The 17,477-nt window shown below is 39.2% G+C and overlaps 1 protein-coding gene across 1 annotated transcript in view; it reads left to right on the top strand.

Annotated features, from left to right (window-relative positions):
• The window catches only part of LOC150057783 (flavin-containing monooxygenase 1), a 31,948-nt gene extending 19,815 nt beyond the window's left edge, over window positions 1–12,133 (top strand). The window contains exons 5-9 of the mRNA XM_090340462.1: window positions 2,793–2,935; window positions 6,235–6,434; window positions 8,690–9,045; window positions 9,828–9,900; window positions 11,740–12,133. Coding sequence (XP_090196588.1) covers window positions 2,793–2,935; window positions 6,235–6,434; window positions 8,690–9,045; window positions 9,828–9,900; window positions 11,740–12,082 — 1,115 coding nt within the window. The 3' untranslated portion in view covers window positions 12,083–12,133. The remainder of the gene's footprint in view (window positions 1–2,792; window positions 2,936–6,234; window positions 6,435–8,689; window positions 9,046–9,827; window positions 9,901–11,739) is intronic.
• Window positions 12,134–17,477: the final 5,344 nt, after the last annotated feature.

Below are 17,477 nucleotides of genomic sequence, written 5' to 3'. Positions count from 1 at the left end.
TCAGCCACAAATTAACAAGGTGAGTAATAGAAACACATGTCAATCTGTGGAAAAAAAATTTTTTAATCATTTGTTTCATATGATCCTGGCAATTGGCTAGATCTGAGTTTTTTTCTGAGGGTGTGTTAGTAGTCAAAGGGAACTTGAATCTTGGGAGACAAGCTAAGACATCATTAAGTTTCAGTTTCTTTGCTTGTTTATTTGTTTGTTTGTTTGTTTTTCACAGCCATGATTCAAATATGCCAAATTTCAAATGAGGTTCAACTCAAAGGAATAAAAAATGCTATTGTTTGGTTTATTTTTGCCTGCTGTTAAATATTCAACATGTTAAAACTTAAGCAAACTGGACTGGAAGTTTAGTCTAGTAGTAGAGTGCTTGTCTAGCATGCACAACAACCCAGGTTCGATTCCTCAGTACCATATACATAGAAAAAGCTGGAAGTGGTGCTGTGGCTCAAGTGGTAGAGCTCTAACCTTGAGAAGCCCATGAGTGGTGCGCAGACCCTGAGTTCAAGCCCCAGGATTGAAAGAAAAAAAATCTTAAGGAAACTTTTCACAAATCATGTAGGTAATGGTCCACAGGAATACCAATACTATGTTACAATAAGCTCATGTCCTTCCTAAGATCCCACATCTATCCCAGAGATTACCCACATCAGATCAGATTACAATAAAGCCTGTCCCAAAAACTGCCACAAAAAAGGAATTGTTAAACTGAAAACAAAACAAAAAAAATGAGTTCTGTCATCTTCCCATTGCAAGAAATTGTTCTCCAAGATTCCCGAGAGAGGCCTAACTAGCCTCTGCTTGGACACACTCACTGAGGGGCAATGCTCATCTCACAAGGCAGTGCAGCTATCTCTGTGAATTCTTGGCTTCAGGGGACAGCTCTGAACAACCAGAGACTCCATCTCTCAGAAAGTAGTGCCTGGCATAGGTTATCCCAACACTCTAGAAGGCTCCATGGCATGGAAGAAACTCTATTTATCCAGGATTAGCTGCTAAAATGAGAGAAACAAGTATGTATCCTGTAATAGAGGCACCAATAGAGTTCTATTCAGTATGAATAGAATGACCCTGGGAACCAAAAAGCATAAATCCCATGCTGCACAACTACCTAGCTCCTAATCTTGAGCCTCCCACAACCCCTTTAGTTTTCAAGGGTAGAAATGGAGGAACTTACCCAACTATATGCAAGAAGGATCTGTGAGACTTCTTGCCATTGTTACTACCAGTTTGCCAGGCACTGCTAGTTTAAAATCCAGGTTGATTGCGAAGAAGACATTGAGCTCTAAGATTCCATGACTCTAGACTTGAAATCAAATCCTGCCAAACCAACCATCATTTTCTTGCCTTGCAGCAGGCTTGCTAAGCCCATACTTAATCCAGGACATAGTTGTTAACCATGACAAAATTTCAAATTCACTGAAGATATTAAATAACAAATATAAAAAGTTCTTAAATAAATTCCCAAGAAAGTGTTCCCCCAAAACTAGGTAAAAATAAGAATCGCAAAAATAAATGTATAATTACTCAAAATATATATATATTTATATTCACTTAATAATATATATTCTTGGGTTGTCTAAGCCATAGCCACCTAATGTGATTTCTCACTCTGTCCTTCCACTAGACTAGAAATCTATAGTCCATCAAAGACAGCTACACGGAGTCTCATTTTTGTCCATTTGTAACACCCAAAACAGCTTGATTCAAAAAGAATATGTGGTGGTCTAAGGATTTAGAGATAACTCTATGATTCTTCTTCACCCTTTCCAGCTCTCCATTTTTAGAAGTCTTTAAATCCATATTATGGGATCCCTGCACTGATCTAATATTTGAATTTGATTGTATCCATGTCAAACTCTAAATGTTCCTGAACATGGTTAGGTTTTAACCAGGATTCAGGCTAGATTTCTCATGATTCAAAGAATGTTAAAGGGCCATCAGGTCTTGACAAGGATGCTTCATAGAAGCATACCCAGTTACCCTCGGAAAAACTAGGTATCATGTCACTTTTCCCAGAAAATCCAGAGTCTCTGTTCTGATTGTGTAACATGGCCTTAAGAGTTAAAAGTTCTTTTTTTGCATTGTTGTCTCAATGGGGATGAGATATCTCATTAGCCCAATGGAGTCCTGACCCCGATGTCACTAACATACCCCCCTTTTCATTCTGTGGTAACTCTGGCTGACTCAGCAAATGGACCCTGAGCTATAGTCCACGATGGACTATGAGCAAACTTCGTGTGGACCTTTGTGCATAAGAACCACCTTTTCATATTTCCCCATGTTGACCTACCACACAGGGCAGATAGCAGATGTCCCAAAAGTATGCTGAACTGAGAACCCAATTCATACTTTCCTTCAATTTCTTTGGTTTTTCCCCTGCTTGTTCGTGCAAAGCTGCCCAATACATATAAATCAAATATTAAAATTTCAATATTATCCCCATGACTTCTATCTGCTTCTAAAGGGCTTCTGTTTAAGACGTCCTTGGCGCTAATTTTTCAGCTTAGCTGTTAATCACTTAGTAAGTAGAACTACAAATGCATAGAATAAGACAGAGTAATTGGCCATCTTCACCCATAATTACCTGGGGTGAGTAAATAAATCCTATTACCCGTTAACCTTTTGTAAAGTCATTTATTCATATTCCAGGTTTCCTCAAATTTGAACATACTTAGCCAAAGGAACCTAAGTCATGTAAAAGTGTGTTATTAAACAGGAAAAAAAAAGAATGTCTGTTTCATTTACTGACCCTCTGAATTCTTTACTTGACTTTGTTTTTCCAGGCATAAATACCTTTAAAGGCCAGTACTTTCATAGCCGGCAGTATAAACATCCAGATATATTTAAAGACAAGAGAGTCCTTGTGGTTGGGATGGGAAATTCTGGCACAGACATTGCTGTGGAGGCCAGTCACCTAGCAAAAAAGGTACTGCTCTTGATATCTATATTCATGTCTCAAGAAAATAATTTATTGTAGAGTGCTAGATTTGAGAAAGTCCAAGGACAGTGCTCAGGCCCCGAGCTCAAGTCCAGGACTGGGGAAAAAAAAAGAGAGAATTTAATGCCACTCTAAGTGTTAAGGAAATAAAAATGTCTAATGTAACAGATTTTTTCCTAAATTATTATTCATTGTTATTATAAAGATGATATACAGAGGGATTATAACTACATGATTCAGATACTGGGTACACTTCCTTTTGTACCTTGCCTTCACTTCCCTTTCTCCCAGTCCCTTCTTCCTATCACCACCAATGAGTTGTATAATTAACATTCATCAGTGTAAACAGATTTTTGGAAGCAGTTTTATTGATGACTCACAAAGTTTGTTGCTATAAAAGTCCAGTTGTCCTATATTTCCTCTAAAACTAATTTCTATGATTTCTGGTGTTGTCATTTTCCTAGCCATCTAATAAGAGTATAGGACACATCTTTTGTTTCCTTAGCCTTACACATCAGAAAACCTGGCAAACTTGTTCTTTCCTAGGGTCTCCCGTTTGCCCCTTTCTTTACTTTCTTTCTTTCTGTTTATCTTTCTTTCCTTCTTTTTTTTTTTTTTTTGAGTTAGATCTGGGCCTTAACCTCAAAGCGCACTGTCAATGAGCTTCTCTTGCTCAAGGCTAGCATTCTATACTACTTGAGCCACAGACACAGTAGTTTACTGGAGATAAGAGTCTCACAGACTTTCCTCCTGGGGCTGGCTTTCAACCACAGTCCTCATATCTCAGCCTCCTTGTAGTCAGGGATACAAGTGTGAGCTACCACCGTCCAGCTCCTGCTCCCTTCCTTCCTTCCTTCCTTCCTTCCTTCCTTCCTTCCTTCCTTCCTTCCTCCCTTTCCTCCTCCTCCTCCTCATCTTCTTCCTCCTCCTTGTCCTCGCCCTCCTCCTCCTCCTCCTCCTCCTCCTTCTTCTTCTTCTTCTTCTTCTTCCTCTCTCTCTCTCTCTCTCTCTCTCTCAGACTAAGTCACATTCCCAGCTCCTCCTTTCTTTCTACATAAATATAATTTTTGCGTGTTTTAAGTGGAGCTTGAACTCAAGGCCTTGTGATCTGACTTGGCTTTTTGTCTCAAAGCTGATGCTTTACTACTTGAGCCACACCACCACTTCTGGTTAATTGGAGTTAAGAGTCTCATGGAGTTTCCTGCCAGGATGACTTCAAACTTTGATTATCCAATCTCAGCCTGGTCTTTCCTTCTTTATTTATTGTGACCACCCTCCTTAAGTTCGTTAACTTTAACAGTTAAATTATTTACTATTTGTTGGGATTACTCATTTTTCCCAATACTGCATCAAACAAGCCATAAAAGGGGGCACTATTAGTATCCCTCAACAGAGATGAGGAAACAGGTTTAAGAGAAGTCAAGGAACCTGCCTAATGGCATACCACTATCGGATAAAATAGCCAGCCTAAAACCCAGGACTCCAAACTCATGCTCCTCACACATCCTGGCACCCTGTCCTCAGTCCAGCCTTACTCCTTGAATCCAGGCAGTGCCCTCAACCACCAACACACAAGTCCTCTGAACAGCCTGCTTTCAGATGAAACCTTCATGTTGAAAAACTAGAAACTCCCCTTACCTGAATAGAGAATGCAGATAAAGAGCCCTGTGTCTTAGAGTCTCCCACAATCTGACTTAAATCCTTACATTGTTTATCATTGTAACTCTGTGGTGGTCTGCTGCCTAACCAGCTGCAGGCCAGGCAGATCTTCTCCAATTCCTATGTTTTTGTGTTTCCTTTGCCCACACCATCCCCCGTCTCTTCTTCAGTGCCCTTTCCTTTCTATTGCAATACATATTTGTATTCCTGCTGTCTCATCCACCCAAAGCCATCTCTCCATTTTCCAGGATTTATATATTGTCATAATTTATATTCCTCAATATTGCTGCCATTGATACTATATGTAAGCCATGCTATAGACACATTGAGAGCCATTCTGCGAACTAATATGTATGAGTTGTTAGCTTTTATCATGCCAAACATTGTCCTAAGCATTGCCAAACAGACAAACTCAAGAGCCCTCTCCCCTGAAGCATTGAATTGGGTGGAAACTCAAGGCTGAATAAATAAGCATAAATGATTACACCAATGATTTCAAGAGTGAAAATGCCTATCAAGAAAAATGATTAGGAGCCTGTGACTTCAATATTCCCTTCAGCAAAAGGACTCAACAGTTGATTCATTGATCCATAGGTTATTTAATTGATCTGAAGAAGCTTAGCAATATCATGATGTGATTGTAAAGGAAAAGATGCTCCTAAAACAGAAACAAGCACATTCCCATCTATTCTGACCACCTCTTGGGTGACTCATAGAAAAATCCAAATGACTTCAAATAGGTTAGAAAATCCCAATAGCAACATTCATCATTTCTATGCCATATACCATTTGTATATTAACCAAGAAACACCCTTGGGCTGAACACAAAATTCATACCTATCCAAATGCCATGTCTAACTCAGCATCTTGACAGGTTGGTAAAATGTATTTAGCTTATGGATGATCCAGTGAGAAGAATAAAGTTCTTGCCACCATGTTTACAGGGCTGTATGTTCTGGTCCCTGATGCTATAAGGCCAACAAAGTACTGACATTGTGGCTGTGGCCTTTGTGACCCCATTTGGTGGAAGGAGAAAAGCAGTATCTTGACTCAATCATTTTGCATCTTTAAAGCAACAGATTTCATTCATTATCGTCATTATTTATTAAATAGCTTTGCAAGAAATTCTTTGGTGTTTAGAGACAAATTCATTATTTCAGTGAACTAATTCACCTGGTAAACTCAAGAATGAATCTGGCTTTTGTTTTTTTTTTTTTTTTTGAAGCAATAAAAGCAATCCAAACATCAAATAATTGTTTTTACTGAATTTTACTAATGGGAAAGCCAGCAGTTTTTAATAAAAAATACCATTATAGACAGTTCTCAAGTCCTACTATGCCCTGTTCGTATTTACTACAATTATACTTAGTATATGAAATTATAATCACCTTCCAGTGTCTTGTCTCTTCCTACATGAGACTTAAAATTCTGTCTCAAGCTTGAGAGATAAATAAATACTTGAAAAAACATGTCCAAACACATTTTAATATTGTACATATTCAGAATATTATTCCAACAGTAGTTAGAAGAAAGAAGACTATCTGGTCAGGGACACCTTTGAGAGAGTGGCAGGCATGGTAATTCTTCTGAATTTGTGACTATTTTCTATCATCTGTGGTTATTTCCAGGTGTTCCTTAGCACCAGCGGAGGGTCTTGGGTAATCAGCCGAGTCTTTGACTCAGGATACCCGTGGGACATGGTATTCACGACACGCTTTCAGAATATGTTCATAAACATGCTTCCAACTCCAATTGTCTCTTGGTTGTTCGCCAAAAAGATGAACAGCTGGTTCAATCATGAAAATTATGGTGTCATACCAGAAGACAGGTAAATATAGTATTTATTCTGAAGAATATTAGGAAGTGTGACTCTTTCCCATCATACAGAGAAGCCAGGCAATAAGTAACATGAAAATCTGTGGCGATTTTTTAAGTCAAATGTCTTTGATAGTTACAGTTTTGGTAAGTACTCAGTATATAAAACTATGTGTTTCACCTTGCCAACAATTCTTTAAGGTAAGCGTTATTGTCAGCTCCCTTTTCGTTACTATGTGAAAACTGAGCGGCAGAATTCAGTCACTTGATCATATAATGCTAAGTGACATTGGAAAGGTACTTTGGCCTTGGCTCCTACAAACCAAAATACTGATTTGTCTATGACATTGTTGGCCAAAGCAACACATTTGCCTTAGTTCGGTGTTCTGAAAAAAAATCCTATAATTGCCCTTCCCCATCTCTTCTTGCCTTACCTGTCCCTTCATGTGACAACCTATGACTTATCTCATTAACAAGAGCATTTCTTCCTCATTCGTTAAGTTTATGCAGGGAAAATCCATTACCACTTAATTTTGTGCTGGGAGCTCCCTTCTGGTCTGTCTTGAGGTTTCATTCTGGATCAACATGGGTAAATGGTCCAAAGCCATCACCAATTACATGAAGTCCCCTTCTAGAACATGTACTTTGCTTTGCTCTGTCACTTCTCTCTCTCCCTCTCTCTCTCTCTCTCTCTCTCTCTCTCTCTCTCTCTCTCTCTCTCTCTCTCTCTCTCTCTCTCTGTGTGTCTCTATCTGTCTCTCTATCTGTCTCTCTCTCTTTTTCTCTCCATTGTCCCTATTCTTTTACTTATTGTTTATTTTCTGGCTTCTATGCCAGGCTTCTCAAGGATTTTGAGTCTATCTACCACAGCTTTTTCTACTGTAAGTTTTATCTAGCCCTGATTATAACTTCTGGGTCTAAAGAATTATATTTATAATCCTTTTCTCTTTGTTGTAGTAAATCCCTCATCATTTCCAAGGTTTAGATATGATATATACATATACATTTATATACATATCATATACACATATATAAACCATAGACAGAGGTATACCCATTCACACAAACCCAATTTTATATAACTTTTCACTCTATCTAATGTGTTAAGGATGCTATTACTATCTCTATTTTATATAAATTGAAAAATCCTATGAAAGCTGTAAAATTATTTGTTATATAAAAAAGCTGTAAAATTAGATCAAGTTCAGTAACATAAAAACAATTGGGAAAAAAAACATACTACATTACATTGCAGTGCTGTTTCAATTTTAACATACCATACCATGTTACTCTCCTTCCTTTCTACCCTTACTGCCTGCCTGCGGGCCTGCACTGCCTGCCTCCCTCCTTCCCTCTCTCCATTCTTATCTTCCTTTATCCATTTTTGGCTTTTTGTTTGTTTGTTTGTTTGTTTTGTGGGTCATAGGGCTTGAACTCAGCCTGGGTGTGGTCCCTGAGCTCTTCAGCTCAAGGCTATCACCCTACCCTTGAGCCAAGCCCCATATCCTGTTTTCTAGAGGTTAAGTGGAGATAAGAGTCTCAGGTCCTTTTGTGCCCAGGCTGGCTTTGAACCTTGATCCTCAGATCTCTGCCTCCTGAGTAACCAGAATTACAGGCATGAGTCACCGCACCAAGCTCTTTTTGGTTTTTAACACAATGTGTTGCTATATAGTCAAAGCTAGCCTAAAATAATCCATTTGCCTCAGCCTCTCAAGTGCCAGAATTGTAGATATGAGCCACCTCACCTAGCTTCTTTCTATGCACTCATCACAAGTCCCAAATGGCTCAGTTTCTACTAAACCAATTCATTCAGTGTTAATCTTGTGCTCCTAAAGGTCATATAGCCAGAAAAAAAGACAATTTTATTCATGTTCCTTTTGGAAAATATACATGTTTTCCTTATACAATTTACTTTATAGGGGAACAAGTATTGAATAGAGCTTCCAGCAGTTCTCATCAGAACTCATCTTGATTTCCCTTGCTGACCTTCAGCCCTAAACTGTCTCTGAAATGACCAGGATAGCTGAATGCTGAAAATCAGCAAGAGAAACTGAAGCTAGAGAAAGCTCTACCTTCCCCTGCAGCTTCCAAGCTCTAGGGTATGCATATTTTATAATCGGTGGACAAGCATGAATCCCCTTCATCAGTAGCTAATATCTCCCAAGAGTGGCAGCTCTTAACTAGAATCAATTTTTTTAAAGGAGGGGAGAGAAAGGGCTGGATACATTGTCACTGGCAGATGTCTTCCTTGTCTGTGTTTCTGTTTAGGGTTACGCTAAGAGAGCCTGTGCTGAATGATGAGCTACCCGGCCGTATCATCACTGGCAAAGTGTTTATCAGGCCAAGCATAAAGGAAGTGAAGGAAAACTCGGTCATATTCAACAACACCCCAAACGAAGAGCCCATTGATATCATAGTCTTTGCCACTGGATATACCTTCGCTTTCCCCTTCCTTGAGGAATCTGTAGTGAAAGTTGAAGATGGCCAGGCATCACTGTACAAGTACATCTTTCCAGCACATCTGCAAAAACCAACTCTAGCTATGATTGGCCTCATCAAACCCATAGGCTCCATGATACCCACAGGAGAAACACAAGCTCGATGGGTGGTTCAGGTATTCAAAGGTAAATGGATAAGAAATCACTAGGCATATATGGTTTCAGTGCTCCAAGTGATAATGGATACTGAAAAACTTGAGACTATTCCCTAGCTCCTCTTCCAAACAGAATCATTAAGTAGCAGGATCCATTCAATTTTCTACTGAATGATCTTATCATAACGACTTGTAAGAGAACCACCACAAATTGGTTCCAAAATATAGAAGTGAACTAGGCATGGTAGTGAAAGCCTAAAGTCCTAGCAACATAGGAAGTAAAAACAGGAGGATTCTCAGCTCTGAGAAAGTTAACACAAGACTACCTGAAAGGTACTGGGACATAGCTCAAGTGGTAGACAGCTTAACAAGGAAGAATGGACTCCTAAGTTCAGTCTCTCATACTGCTGTACTGCTGTGTGTAAATATATGTGTAGACACATGTGTATAAGTGTGTCTACACATATACATACAAATACACATGTTTCTACATATTATATGGATTTATATTATATACATGCATGATCTCATCCTGCTATTTTGAGCAAATCAACGGTTCAATTAGAATTTAAAGGCGCAATCAAATGACCAAAGTCAGTCAACTTATCATGAGCTAGCTAGTGAGATAGCTACATGCACACCATTCCAGAAGGTACTATCATGGCCGGGTAAACACCATTAGTCAGCTCTCAAGCTGCTAACATTTTGCAGTCTAGATGAGTTGCAGACTACTGGAAATGGAAGGTGTACTATCTCAAAGTACCTGTATGGGTAAGCGTCTACAATAAAATGTGCCTCTTTGTTTCCTTGCAGGTATATCTCTATTACCACCACCAAGTGTCATGATAAAGGAAGTCAATGAGAGAAAACAAAACAAGCACAATGGGTGAGTGAACAGGACATCCTCTCTGAATCATAACTCAAATTGGTAAAATGATAGCAGAAAGGTGGGAAGTGGGCTGGAGAAAAAAGAGCAGCTGAGACTTAGAGGAAAAAGGAGGAGGATTTGTTTAGGGAGGGAGAAAGCAAAAGAAAATCAAGACCTTTCAGTGCTCCCAGAATCACCACTCTTGATCATCACATGGAGATTCGTTCATGAATAAGTGCAACTAACCTTCACTGACTATGCACATTGTGCACAACTCATCCAGAATCCACAGGTGAATAACGATAGTAGCGCATTTGCTCATTCAACAAGTTTCATCAACACTACTGTTTTGTTTGAACTGTTGCACTAACACAGAGGCCAGTCAACCATACCTCTGGGACAGATCTAAGCATGTAGTTTTGCTTTTCCTGTGCTGGTCAGGAAAAAGGGAAGGAGCCAGAAAAGCCATCATGACACAGTGGGACCGAACACTGAACATCAACAAAACTCGAATTATACAAAACTCCCCATCTGCCTTTGAAAGCTTGCTTAAACTCTTTGGCTTTCTGGCTTTGCTGGTAGCTGTATTCTTGGTTCCTCTGTGTGAAAGATCATCTGAATGGTTTATAGATGCTCAGGGTGGTATGTGATACTCTGATTCCTCGTATTTTCAGTTAGATGAAAATCAAACCAAAGTGTTCATAAACCCTTTGTTGTAGTGCAGCCATGCACATTCCTTGGCATTCACTGGCTGCTCTTCTTACCATGGTAGAGTTGAGTGGTAGGAACAGCGAACCTGAGAGCCCCTGGAGGCAGGGAGAGGCAGTAGCTGGTCTTTTGCAGAAGGCTGTATGTGGATTCTTTAGAGAAGGGATTTTCCTCATGTCCTGCCCCGTGACAGGCACTGAAGGGCCACACATAGAGGAGGACAGCCAGCAAAGAAGACTTTGTGTATCTCACTGTTTTGCCTATTTAGAGGTTTGATATAAAATTTCATTTGAAAACTCAAAAGGTCCTGTGGCAAGGAAAAAATTTAAATTTAAAGCATTGTGTTTAAGGATCACTCCTTTTACTCATAAATACATTTTTTAACTCAAGGGTTAATCTGTCCTTTTCAGATTGTCAAATTCCAAAATGAAATATTTTAACTATCTCTTCTTTATCCTCAGACTGGAAGATTAGTTTTGTCTTATGATGCAACTCCTGCATAATGGTTAAATAGTTAAAATAACTACACTGTTAGCTCAAGCATGTAATCCTAGCTAGTCAAGGAGGCTGAGATCTGAGGATCAAAGTTCAAAGGTGCCTCAAGCAGGAAAGTCTGTAAGACTCTTACCTATAATAAAGTCCTCAGAAAAAGCGGGAGGGGGAAGCAATGAAACTGTGGCTTAAGTGGTAGAAAGCTAACCTTGAGCAAAAGAAGTTCAAGGTTAGTACTCAGAGTCTGAGTTTAAGCTCCAGGACTGATGTGCACACCCTCCCCCCAAAAAACACACAAAGCAACCAACCAACTAACAACAACAACAAAAAAATCTCCGTTACACAATGTAGAATTTTCTTGTCGATAGATCAGCCAAGGCTTTAAGGAACTAATATAAGCAAGACTGAGAATTTTTACCGTACAGATTTTTGTGGATCTTCATATTTACAAACAGGTAATAACTTACTTTGAAAAACCTACATGAGATCATTAAATAGCTGTGGACATGAAGAAGGAAACAGAAATCCTTCCAGAATTTGCAGGCCTACTTGTATACTTTGGATAAAGGTTTGAAGATTTTATTTGTGCTATGATTTTCATTTTTTTCCTCTTTGTCCTCTGCTGCTTCTCCCCACTCCCATCTTGTTTTTATCAAGGTTTGGCTTGTGCTACTGCAAGGCTCTACAATCAGATTACATCCCATACATAGACGATCTCCTGGCCTCCATCAACGCAAAACCCAACTTGTTCTCTCTGCTCCTGACTGACCCACTTCTGGCACTGGCTGTCTTCTTTGGACCATGCACACCATTCCAGTTCCGCCTGACTGGCACAGGAAAATGGGAAGGAGCCAGAAGAGCCATCATGACACAGTGGGACCGAACACTGAATGTCACCAAAACTCGAATTGTACAAAACTCCCCATCTGCCTTTGAAAGTGTGCTTAAACTCTTTGGCTTTCTGGCTTTGCTGGTAGCTGTGTTCTTGGTTTTTCTCTGAGTGAAAGATCATCTGAATGGTTTAAAGATGTACTACTCTCTGACTCCTCTTATTGCAGAAGTCTTGCCTTTGCACTATATAAACCATGCCCAGAGTGAAAGCCAACCCTTCTCTTCCCCAGTCCTCCACACAGCCTCCCTCTGCTGTTCCCAGGCCTCTCCTAGCTCAGTATGTCTAAGGCTCATGGATGATGACTCAAAATCTGTGACTTGGAAGCACAGATAGGTTACAGATCATTTTTAAGAATAGAGTTATGCTAGGCAGAACTCTGCACAGTCATCTCTTTATTCATCAAAAGTACTCTTATAAGTGAAGGAAGAGGTGAAAATGCCCAAGAAACATTGTACTCATACCCTGACTTATGAAATTGTAACTCCTTTGTACAAATCCTTAAAAATAAAGAAAAGTTTTCTGGGAAAAATACTCTGTTGCTAATCTAAACTAAAACCCCCTAGCTCATGTTAAAAAATGGTTTGCACTAAGGTGATGTTCTTACACTATTAACTAACAAAATATTAAAAGAAGAGAGAAATCTAGAAAATTATTTCAAGTATCCTTTGGTTTGTTCTTTGTTGTTGTTTCATTTTATTTGGGGTTCTTTTGGAGGGTTGTTTTTTATGGTAGGTTGGAGGAATAAAGAAGAGGAAGGGTCTGTAAATAAAGTCAACAAAAGAATGGGCTAATTTGAGATTTTTTTTCAAAGGAATGTACTTACTTGGAAATGTTCATTTCTCTGCAATCTGCTCTCTAACAAAACCAGTCCTCTAGTTAATATATGAAAAACTCAAGAGCTATTCCCTAGAGAACAATTATATGGAATGGTAAAACAGCTCAGTAGTAGAGCATTGCTCAGCATGCCAAGGCCCTGGATTTGATTCCAGCCTTCAAAAAAGAAAAAAAGGAAGGAAGGAAGGAGGGAGGGAGGGAGGAAAGGAGGGAGGGAAGGAGGGAGAGACATGCACCTCTATGTGCTTTTAGAAGCAACCTCCAGCATCTTCAGACTAAAAGATCTGCTCAGATCCTCCTTTACAATACAGATTTTGGAGGAAAATCTGAGTTAACTTTTAAATTTGAGTCAACCAGGTTCATATGGAATTCGTGAGAGAAATAACATACCCAAGAAGTATGAGGGGGGGGAAGAAAAATGAAAAGGAAAGAAAAAGGGAAACACAAACACCATGTCACAGCAGGTTTTGGGGGCTGTTTTTTGCAGTTTTATTTTTTATTTGTTTTTATTGTAATTAATAGAAGGGTTTCAGTTATATTCACCAGATAGAAGGTGCATTACTTCTCACATATTGATAACCCTGCTCATGCTTTGTCCCCATTTCCCTCCCCCTACCCCTTACCCTCATCTTTTCCCCCCTCCCCTTTCCGATTTCAAATAAGCAAATAAACATATATACAATATACCAGATAACAAGGTCAGATACTGTAGCAGTATGAGACTAATCAAGGAGCAACAAAAGAGATGAGAAATAGTACATTTAGAACAACAATGACACATTATAAAGCTCTTGTTTCCATATCCTTTGACCAAATTCAACCAATCCCATCTCACAATTACATCTGATGAAGTTGTGGCACCCAGGCAGGAAAAGTTTGCCCACACTATACCTGCCTCATGGTTCGGGCAACAACTCTCACCTTGCACACAGGATCATGGATTAGATGAAGGAGAGGGTCAAGGAACTATAGATTCAGGCAAGATTGAAATCTGGAGGTAAATATGGGTATCCAGCGATCGCTTCTCTTCTGCATTCCCAGTATGATTTCATCTCCTAGTCTTCCTTAACTATTCCAGTGCATAGCATAGTCACGCAGGAAAATGTGCCCCACAGCATACAATCTACATGTGGGAATGTGTTTCTCTCTATTGAAGCAGCATATCTCTTGAAGATGCTGGAAGAAGGGGGATTCATGTGTAAGGTTAAACAAGAGCCACATCCAAGAACACCGTGGCTGGACCTAGAGTGTCGAGAGGAATAGAACTAAGTAGGACCTAAAACTTCAGCAGCCATCAATCAGGTCAGAACAGTCAGGAAATGGTCAATAGGGTCACTTCTAGTCTTGCTCCTGCTTCCAACTCAGGACCAACCAAAGAAAACCAAATGAGATCCCCACACTAGCCTCAGGCAATGTCTTGCTTCAGGTTCTCTGACTTTTGCCTTCCTCATAACAGCTCCAGTGGAAGTATACCTGAAATTTTCATGTTTTCACTAGAGAAAAAGTAATCTGCCTCCAGAAAAAGGTAACTCCAGCTATCAGGGGGGTGGAGATTAGAAGAATTGCAGCTCAAAGCCTGACAAAAAGTAAGCTAATCTTTCACCTTAACACACAAACTAGGTTTAGTGGTAGACCCCTATAATTTCAGCTATGCAGAAGCTATAGGTCGGAAGATCACAGTGGAAAGGCTGGCCTGAACAACAGCAAATGCCTCCCCAGAAAATAAACTAAAAAAAAAATGGAGTATGGCTCAAGTGGTAGAGTACCTACACAGGAAGCACAAGGCCTTGAGTTCAAGCCTCAGTACTGCCAACTGCAAGTACTTTCCTTTAAATCTATGATAAACATTCATGATAATCCTTGAATATCCTGCTATAGCAAGCTCTGCCTTTCTTTCAACCATACAAAACACACATTCTATTGACTTATAACTCACTTATAAACAACGGTGATAATTATCGTGCTACACATTCAGTACTATTCAAAGTCAACAAGTTGTGAAACACTAGCTCATTTGGTTCTCATAATAACAATTCTATGGTAATGTAACAAATAAGAAGACTCAAACAAGAACATCTCATTTGATTTGCCCTGATGGCAGAGGTAAGATGTGGCTGAGTCAGGACAGAAATCTCTAAAATACGATCCAAACTTATAACTATGTGAACTCAATTTTCAATGGACAAATGCCTTGAAAGTCACTTCATAAAGTGAGTTACACAGACAAATAAAGTCATATTTCAAGGATATTCCTCCATAAATGGTTTGTGTCTCTATCCCTTCTCTGTACCCTCTAAGTGTGGATGTATGTACCTATCTCTCTGTTGCCTCTCAATAAATGATTATCTGCCCCCACTGTATCTAAGATTCTACTTTTCTCCTTTATACACTCCTATTTTTTTTTCAAGTCTCTACAAACACCTTTCTTCCTGTGTATTCCTCTCTTGTTTTTGACTATAACTATACTAGGCCTATGGTCATAATGGGAAACAGATTTAACAGAAAGATTCCTAATTCCTACTCTACAAATCATCCATTTATTACTTTGAGAAACAATATCATTTTTCCTATTCAGGAAGAAATATAGAGTAGGAGATGTAGCTCAGAGGCAGCATGCTTCAATAGTGTGTGTGAGTCCTGAGATCAGTCCCCAGTGGTACAAAAAGAGAAAGGAAAAGAAAGAAAAAAATACTTCCAAGAAATCTAACAAAAGAGGAAATACATGGATCATGTTGGCTTTTCTAACTCTGTTTCTCACACACGTTTTAAATCAGAACTTCTGAGGCACTTGCATCTGCAAAGGCAATTTTATAATTTCTGGAATTATTCCTACTGTATACAAAGCGCGCCCCCTGCTGTCAATCCTAAGCAGAGCCATCTGTTACCTAAGCCAGTCCTCTGGGATGTACATGCCCCTCTGTGGAGAGGTGCTTAGAGTACCAAGCCCTGTCTTTAGAGTCCCAGGCTCTGATACAAGCTGTACGACTTTGCTCAAATATTAGCAAAGTGCAAGGCCTCAAGTTCAGACATCAGTACCACTGATGTTAGGAGGAAAGGAAGGAACATAGGAAGAAATGAAGAAAGGAGGGAGGAAGAAAAAGATTGTGGGAGACCCTCTGCCCGCCCCCAAAACGTATTAGAACACATTTCATATGTGTAAGATCAATGTATAAAATTAGATGCATCTACATGCTGATAATAAAATGTCTAAAAATGAAAAAGATCATGCTGTAATCTATTGGAGAATGCTAAAATACCTTAGACTGAGTAAACTTATAACAACAGAAATGTGCTGCTCAAGTCTAGAACCTGGAAATTCCAAGATCAAAAGGCCAGCAGATTCAAAGGCTGTTGAGGGCCTGTTTTTCATTGGTAATATCTTCTCTACACAGAACTCTACCCTCATGTTCTAGCCACCTATCAAGTCCCCACTTTTTATCACCACTGCCCACAAAAACCAACTCAAATTAATTAAATACTGGAACTATAAAACTACTAGAAGAAAACATAGAGGACACAGACCACTTCTTGACATTGTTCTTGGCAATCTTTTCTTTTTTTGGCTATGACCCAAAAAAAAAATCCACCAAAAATAAAACAAAACCAAACAAAAAAATACCCTATGGGCAGTAAATGAAGAAACAGACCAGAGAATTATCAGACTGAAAACAATAGCATCAAAAGACAATTAATGGAAAAGGTAGCAAAAAAAATTCCAAACCACATACCTGATAAAAGCAAAAAATGAGTAACAATTTACAATGGCTCAAGGATAGCTGCTTGGTTTCAAAAGAATCAATAGATAAAATTGGCAGGGGCTTGAACAGACATTTCTCCAAGAAAACAAGGAGCTAGGCAACAATAAAGGTGATTATCACTATCGGTGAAATGCAATCAAAACCACAAGGGTGGGGTCAGGAGTGTGGCCTAGTGACAGAGTGCTTGCCTAGCATGCATGAAGCCCTGGGTTCGATTCCTGGGTACCACATATATAGAAAAGGCTCAAAAGTGGTGCTGTGGTTCAAGTAATAGAGCTCTAGCCTTGAGAAAGACCAAGAACAGTGTCCAGGCCCTGAGTTCAAGCCCTAGAACTGGCAAAATGACAAAAACAAAATAAAAAGAGGGTTAATCACTTCTACAACTGGTAGCAATTATCAAAATAAGAAATGAAAGATAGTAAGGAAGAAAGGATGATAAAATTTGTCACCACTGTGTGCTGTATTTGGGATGTAGTAAACAAGGATAGCTCTTGTGGGATAAATGCCTAAAAAATAACAATGACACAGACCTATTATTCCTTTTTTAAGCATATATTAAGGAAAATGAAATCAGATCTTTAAGAGATTTATTCACTTCTGTGTTTGCTATAGTATTATCCTCCAACGCTGGGATATAATAACAACTAAGGATAGAGATACGCCACAATCATACAATAGAATGTTATTCAGGCGATTTTTTGAATGGAAATCTTGTGATAAGTGGCAACTTGGGTGAACAAGAATATTACACTAAGTGAAATAAACCGGTCATCCAAGATAAGTAGTATGTGACTCTGTTTGAGTCAAATAGAGTCAGATTCACAAAGCAGAGAGCAGAATTGTGGTTTCCAGAGGCTACTGGTAGAAGGAAATATGGAGTTGTCACAAAATTATGTAAAATGAAAAAGCTC

Source organism: Megascapheus bottae, chromosome 10, assembly GCF_031878675.1.
Source record: "Megascapheus bottae isolate mThoBot1 chromosome 10, mThoBot2.hap1, whole genome shotgun sequence".
Lineage (NCBI taxonomy): Eukaryota > Metazoa > Chordata > Mammalia > Rodentia > Geomyidae > Megascapheus > Megascapheus bottae.
This window is presented reverse-complemented; position numbering and strand designations above follow the sequence as displayed.